At 39.7% G+C, this 8,226-nt stretch overlaps 1 protein-coding gene across 2 annotated transcripts in view; it reads left to right on the top strand.

Moving 5' to 3' along the window:
* Positions 1–8,226, top strand: part of LOC103394512 (DENN/MADD domain containing 1B) — a 131,190-nt gene that overhangs the window by 54,140 nt on the left and 68,824 nt on the right. For both annotated transcript variants that reach the window (XM_008331859.3, XM_008331867.3), the window contains exons 4-5: positions 2,534–2,583; positions 3,537–3,656. In XM_008331859.3, coding sequence (XP_008330081.1) covers positions 2,534–2,583; positions 3,537–3,656 — 170 coding nt within the window. The remainder of the gene's footprint in view (positions 1–2,533; positions 2,584–3,536; positions 3,657–8,226) is intronic.

Genomic DNA, 8,226 nt, shown 5'->3' with positions numbered 1-8,226 from the left:
CCCGCCTCGCCTCACCCCCCGCCTCCCCCACTCCTCTCGTACTTCTTCCGCATGTTATGAATTATAGCCCAGTTAAACTCACCCACACATACACATTATATATATACAGTACACACACACACACACACACTGTAGGTGTTTAACTACGTTCTCATATTGAAGGTTCTGACAGCAGGAAAACACACACACACACACTCTTACGGAGACTGTTGTGGTTTTTGCCTGATTGTTTGTCCAGAAGGGGGCGATGTACTGATGAATATTTAAAAAAACGTATAACACCATTTTGGCCTAGTGATTGCATAGAGCATGCCACTTTTCCCTTCCTCCCTGTAGGGGGCGCTATATTGGCAGCAATTTCTATAGTTAAACGTACTGAAAAATGGCCGTGGATTGTAAACACCTTCAACGATGTCATGTCAAACTGTTCAAACTACTGTACGTCCCATGACATCATCATCATCATCATCATCATCTTCAAAAACTGCACAGCTACTTTATTTTTTTTTGCTACATTAGTTACTTTCAGTTACAATTGAATGTAAAAATGTATTAAAGTTGTATTTATTTAAGCCAAGAACAAAAAGTTTTAAATTAATAACCTCCAATCGTCAGTCTAACCCAAAGCTCAGATGCTAGCTAGCTAGCTAGCTGCTAATGTTGTTCTATAACGCTCACACCTTCTTGCCTTTCCCTTACGTTTTTTGTTTTTGTTTTAATAAGCTTAGCATCCTCTTACTTCCATTACTGCCACCTGCTGGATGTATTTAATGTATATTTTGGCAAACATGCTCCCAGTGAAGCATAGAGTCTGATACTGTATGTTATTATAGTAGTAGTACCACAGCCCGCCACCAGGGAAGATTCCAAAATCCCTTTAGTTCCTATTGACGTCTGTTAAAAAAAAAAAGTGAAAATTGAGTTTAACTGAATCCAATTTAGTTTAATTTTTGAGCCAAAGAAAAGAAGGAAATGTGACGGTTGGCAGTTTGGACCAATCACTGATCTCCTGAAGAACTCTCTAGATCATCACTGCTGGATCCCGAGTCACTGACGTCTGTGTGAAGGTTTAATCGCAGTAGTGTGTTCTTTTTTTTAAAGGATCATTAGGGGCTTTTTTTTCCCTGAAATATTTGCAAAAAACTCACCAGCTTTAAATGTGTCATCCTCACTGACAAACCGGCCAAAAACACACACTTCTGGTCGTCCATTAACAGTGACTGGGAGGATTACTTTTGTCGCTTTTTATGACTTCTTTTTTTTACTACTCCACCATCAGGTTTTGATGGATGAGAAAAGAGGAAACATTGACTGCTCCACATGGCAACATTTAGCCTAGCAGACATCCGCAAACACCCAACCTGTCGTCCAGTACCGCCTGTGGGGGAGGGAGGGAGGGAGGAGAGTGAGACAGACGCACGATGAGATAGTGGAGCAGCAGCAGCAGCAGCAGCAGCAGCAGCAGCAGCAGTGTTATCACATCTCTGTCATCTCCAGTCAAATGAAAAGACAGACCCTGGACTCCGTGGCCAGGTTTGGCATCGGAATGAAAGGAGAAAACGTTGGACAGTGAGAGAGGCCAGAGTGGAGAAAACAGACAGTCAGACAGTAGCCTGGATTAGTCTGGGACTTTGGCAGAGCTAGTCCAGGACTGGGGGTGAGAGAGAGAGAGAGAGAGGGAGAGACTGTAAAATGGATCCAATGCCTGGCGCCTGTTCTGGGCCGGTCACACAGATCCACAGACCAGAGGAGCTGCCTGGTCTGGAGTGGCTCACCCATATGGTGCTCTGCTCCCTCTCTGAATCCATATGCTGCTGCTGCTGCTGCTGCTGCTGGTGGTGGTGGTGGTGGAAACCTGCCCCCCACCCCTCTCCCACCTTGCTTAAAGACTATGCAGAACCTGGCCACTGCCCATATTCCCCAAACACACAGGGGAGGTGTTTGGGAGGTAAAGCCCTGAAGGCTTGCCCCCCCATTCTTACCTCTTAACCCCTCAGAGCTGCTTAGCCCATTGTCATCACAATCTGCCACCATAGCCTGGGTGTTGTATGCCCCCCCCCTCCCCTCCCCACCTCCCTCCCTCTCTCTCTCTCTGTTCCTTTCTTCCTTCCTCTCTCTTCCTTCATCTCCTCTTGGCACCCGATAATCAATGAACTTATTAACTGCTAATTATTCAAGCTGTGGAGCGAGGATCCCTCCCCAGCCCTTTCCACACTCCGGTCCACCAAATGAAGTGGTTTACACCAGCCCATTCATTTGGATTAAGTGCGTTTAGGCTGCAGTGTTTAGGATGTGAAGCCTTTGTCAGATTGCTATCAGCAGCGTTGAACATTAATCCTCGTTCTGTTCTGCCGTCTGAGAGCAGGCACTCGCTGGAAGCCCCAGAGATTTTTATATTGAAACTGGGAGCTTGTTGTTTGTTTTTTATTGTGATATAAGTTTCTCTAAAACGCTCTCTCTCTCTCTCTCTCTGCCCCCCCCTCTCTCTCTGTGTGTGTGTGTGTGTGTGTGTGTCTCTGTTCTGGTTTCTCAGGAGGTCCTTCAGACGATACCAAAGTTCTGCTTTCCCTTTGACGTGGAAAGGTAACGATTCCTCTCTGTCTTTTGCTTCTGTTTTTTTTTTTTTTTTTTTTTAAGAACTGCGTTTCACTTTCACCTTCCTCACACACACACACACACACTCTTACACACACTTACGTGAACGAAATTATGTTCACTTAGCTCTCCTCCCACTGACAGACGGGGATGAATCTAAAGAGAGAGAGAGACAAAACGAACCATTCAGTGTGTTTTGTTACATGAACGGCTAAATTACCTTCACTTATTGACACTTGTCTCATTAAAAAAAAACACGGAATGTACCGATTAAAAGTGACTTTTCTGCCTCTCCGTCCCAGCACCACATCCAAAAGCCTAAAAAACTCCCAACAAAATGTAATGTTCTGTTGTGACTGGACAAACTTTAGATCCCGATGTTCAGTCCACTGTTGGAAATCGTAGGTGTGGATTTTTCCCCCAGTCCACGGCTCTTATTTGCAGCATGGAAAATGACATGTTAAAATTCCCATTGTAAAAACCCGGGGGCTGGAGGAGGTGGAACAGAAGGACTGTACTTGGATATGGGACTTTTACCAAAGCTGAGCTGCTGCCATCTAGTGGTACAGATGTGCCCCGAGTTTCTCAGCCACTCACATTTGGGGTTTGAAACGGTTTCTACAGTGGGGGTTTTTTTTTTGTGTGTTTTTTTTTTTTTTTTTCAAACAGTATATATGTGAAATGTTTGACTGGAGATTAAGACCGTGGTGAGACAGGACTGTTGGTCAAATCTGCATATGTTCTGTCAACGCTGCAGCACAATTAGGTTCTTTTTTTATATATATATTTAAATGTGCAGGATATGGAAGACCTGTTTCTGTAACTGATTGTACTGTGATTTATTATATATATATATAAATATATACATATATATTTATATATATACCATTAGTCCCTGATGTGATCTGCTAACGTGAGTGTGTTCTCATATCTGTTTGCAGAGTTAACCAGAGTCAGGTGGGCCAGAATTTTACCTTTGTGCTCACTGACATCGACAGCAAGCAGAGGTTTGGCTTTTGTCGACTCACTCAAGGCTGTCGGGTCTGCATATGTCTCCTCAGGTAACGCACGCACACACACACGAACACACACACACACGTATACACCTTACATGGTTACATTTGTTGTACTAATAATCAGCTCTTTCATGTCAGAACTCTGAGGGACGTGTTTTAAAAAAACAACTATTTAATTTAACTGCAGTTCTAACATGGATCAGAATATTTATTTTTTAGTCTTAACATAGTTACGGATCTTTAAATAGCATCTTTTTGAAAATCAAGACATCTTAAAGCTTGATGCACGTCACACATTCTGTCGTTAAAAAAAAAGTTCATTAGAATTAGAATATGTGACGTTTTTTAATACTTCAAAATACACAGATTTTCTCTGCTCTACATTTTTATAGATCTTAAAAAACAGTTTTTCTCCATTGATTTGTCAAATAATCATCCACTTATCAAAGACTATATTGATTAGCACCATTTGAAATAGTTTCCCGATAGTTTTGTGTTGAGTTTTAATGAAAATCAAAAACTTGGATTTTTATCTGTTAATTGAAAAATAATTTGTTTCTTAGCATTTTTGTTCCAGTTAGTTAGGCGACTAATCAAAAAGAATCCGATTAATTAACTTAAAAATATCCTGAATCAATGAGCGCTCGTTTCAGTGTGTAATATTTTAGAGGGAATCATTCAGACCAGCTCTTTAAAGGTATTTTAAATATATATATATATATATTTTTTTTTTGAGACAACAAACCCATTGATTCTCACACTTTACACTGAGCTGCTCTCTGCCAGAACAACACATTTATATTCTCATCTGCCCACACACAAATATGTTAGCGATGTGCCTATAATTACCCAAAAGTTGAGCCTTTTTTTTTTTTTTTTTTTTTTTTTGATATTCCATCGGTGCATTTGTCATATCACAGGGGCCCATAGTGGAGGCTCTGGAAGAGCACGCCTTTTCTTCACATAATTACTCATTGACTGGGGCTATTATCATTTAATTACCGTGTAATTTCAGGTTGACACAATATTTTTACAGATATAATTAAATTAAAAAGAAAAAAAATATATATATATATACAGATAAAGGAGCAATCCAGTGTTAATCTCAGCGTCCAGGCCTGTTTGCTCTGGAATAAAGAGGGAGAAAATAGGGAATAAAGCATTTTTAATGACTGTATTAAACAGTGTCATAAACAACTGGAAAAGCAGCACAAAGGCTTCTCCTTTACGTGTAAAGCAGCAGCAGCGCTCCTGTAAATGATGCTGCTCTCAGTGTGTGTACGTGTGTGTGTGTGTGTGTACTGGGCTGTTGATGGGCAGTCGTGGGTTTGTTGCTGCCCTGATGAGCTGTTGTGGTGAACAGTGTCCCTCCCTCCCCTCTCCACCCACCCTCCCCCGGCCAGCTTCCGTGGCCTTTGTGTTTCTTTTCTTTCTCTCTCCTACTCTCCTTTTCTCTCCCTCTCCCTCTCTCTCTCTCCCTCTCTCTCCTCCTCGTTATTCTGCCACTGCCACGGTGCGACAGCAAAGACGCTCGGCCCATAATTATGCATGAAGCTTTGCTGCCAATTAGCAGCGGCTCCCCTGTCCTCTCTGGCTGAGTTAGACATGCTAATTCATTTGACATATGATGTATAAAACTCATTATGCATTCTGAGTAGTTTGCATGACTTGCTTCGTTTATGATAGAATAATGTATGGAAAGTTGTTTTTTTTTTTCTTACCTCTAATTTGAATTTGTTTTGTTTACAGTTAAACATGTTTCAATTCTTTTCCTTTTTTCAATTTTCTTTTTTATATATATATATATTTTACAAGATTTTGTTCACACTCGTTTTTTTTTTTTTTTTACCTGAAATGGCCTTTAGTGTTTAACACTCATGTTATTAATAGATATTTCACTTAGCAGATTTAGATGTTTTTTTTTTTTTTGCTTTTTGCAGATTTTCTTTTTTTAATGTTTGTTCATTTGAAGATATCAGACAAAACCAGGAATGAACAACATATGAAGTCTTTTTTTTAAACACTGATTTTATCATCTGTGTTTTACTGTGAGTTCAGGCCCATAGAGCTGAGACTTTTTTTTTTTTTTTTTTTTCCAAATCAGTGTCAGAATTTTACCTGCATTCTCTCAATTCTGACTTGTCTTATTTTGGGCACAGACGTTTGAAATTAGATCAATTTACGCTGCAGCTCAGATTCTCATTTGAGTCACAGAATTCTGGAGTCATGCACTTGTTAGAGGATTCTGACACGAGTCACATATTTATGACAAAAATGAACGACTTTAAGAGAAATGTCTGGATTTTGACCTCATTCTTGGAATTCTGACTAGACTCTGAAATTCCAGCTACAGTGTTTTTAGACGGTGATATTAAAACACTGTTTATTCTTAGATTTTTGACAACTCAAGTTTAAGAATGATGTTTGAAATGTGATTAATTCATGTGATTAATATGAGAATTCTGACTTTATTCTGACGAGAAAAACTCTTATTTATGTATGTATATACATATATGCATATATATATTTATATATATATATATACAATATATATATATATATTTTACATATATATATAAATTATGTGTGAAATGGAATTTGCTGTTTTCAGAGACATAATTAAGTCCTAGAAAAAAAGATTGCTTTATTAATTATATATATTTTTGGCCATGATCCTCTGCTCTGGTTAATATTTAATAAATGTCAGTTAAATTTCTCTGCTTCTAATCTGCCGTGTAAACACGCAGGTTAAATCACTTTTAGACTTTTAATAATTTCCCCTGGATTTGAAGGTAAAATTAATTAAAGCAGTTGCCTGTGTGTGTGTGTGAGTGTGTGTGTGTGTGTGCGATGGCTGAAGTTCTGGGACTATAAAATTGTCACCTCTCCTTACAGGAGGAAGTGCCTTAATGAGGAGGACAGTTTTATGTGTACAGTCCTTTATGGTCTCGGTGCTGACGCCGCGGCCAAATGAAACACAGGGAGAAAAAAAAAAATAAAAAAAATACACACATGCAGACAGGAACATTTAATTACACCGAATCCTTGGGTTTTTGTTCTGTTACGCCCCCTGCTGTATCCTCCTCCGTCTTTATCTTCCACACTGTAAAAGATCTGTGTGTGGAGCCCGTGTCAGGTTGGGAGATAAAACGTCCCCAGTTCTTATTTAACAGCCGAGGTCGAAGGAGACGTTTTAGAGGCCGCGTTGCTCTGGTTAGTGGTCACTCGCTGGCTGCCAGATGACTCTTCCTTTCATCTACTTAACCTCTGACCCCTGAAGGTAAACGTGCGATAAAATGGTTCCACTGAGCCGTCCACCAAGACTTATGATTACAGGCGCCTGTGCATTAAGGGGAAATTTAAAACTCATCCCAGGAACATGAATAAATGTCACGGCTAACACTTAAGCAGTTCTTTATAGCAAACAGAGGCAGGAATTACTGCTGCGGAGTAAAAGTTTGATCAAATTACCCAGAGCTGAGGTTTATAGACATGATACATCAGTGTTAGTGTCCACACGGCTTTACTTCACCACAGAGTTTACAGAGCAGACGCTCAGGCTGTGGTTCATGTACCTATAGGTGCTTTAGCTTCAGTACAGTACAGTACAGTACAGTTCTCAATGTACTCACCGGGCCTTAATGAGAGAGAAAAAAAATAAAAATCCAGTAGAGGAAGTGTAACAGTCTCTCCTCCTGTCAGGTTCAGGCTGTAAAATGTTATTTATTTAACCTATACATATAATATACTGGAATTTTTTGTTAGCGTTTGTCAACACGTGGCATGTAACTTGCACCTCCTCACCTGTAGAGGGTGCTATGAAACGACCGCATCGGTTTATAAATCCTAGTACAGTTTTGTTTTTTTAATTATTATGAATTCATTCCACAAACTCACCTTATACTTAAAAGTGTGTTACTGCGTCAAACGAGTTAATTTAGTTGTTGAGGTTAGCATTAGCTACTGGGTATAAAACTACGACTCCAGTGGTTAAGAAAAACTGCACAGATATTTCTGCGTGTTGCTGAGTCATAGTAATCGTTCTATAAATCTCTCATATACATTTGCTGTATTTAATATTATTATAACATCGACTAAAATCATGTTGTTTTTTTAAAGACAACTATCGTTTATTCAGGGTTGTTTCTATGAAAATTGTTTGTTTCTATTTCTCCTCTGACCTGATCCCGTCCCTCCCCCAAACATTTGATTATTTTTTAGTCTTTCATCCATGATTCCATATTTTTATTTCCTTAGAAAAATGACTGTTTACTTTTTTTTTTTTAATGTAAACTGTTGTTTCCTCCTCCCTGCTTCATAGACGTTATATCTTGGATATCTTTGTTTTTTTTCCTAAGTTCGTCAGAGTGCGTTAGAACCCTGGTTCCTGACTGACAGGAGTCAGGGTTACTGTGGTTGGACTTCTTTGAGTTAATTCATCTGCATTAAGTCTGTGTTTTTACTCCCGTTAGTGACTGTGAGTTGTTGAAGAAGCGTCTTTCCTGTTGTGCTGGACGCTGTGAGTGGTCCACAGATTAACTTCTTCATTCTTTGAATACACGGCACGTTGAGAAGGCTTGTTTAAACCGGCGGGAGATACGGAGGGACCCCCCCC

Source organism: Cynoglossus semilaevis, chromosome 2 (genome assembly GCF_000523025.1).
Source record: "Cynoglossus semilaevis isolate Cse_v1.0 chromosome 2, Cse_v1.0, whole genome shotgun sequence".
Lineage (NCBI taxonomy): Eukaryota > Metazoa > Chordata > Actinopteri > Pleuronectiformes > Cynoglossidae > Cynoglossus > Cynoglossus semilaevis.
This window is presented reverse-complemented; position numbering and strand designations above follow the sequence as displayed.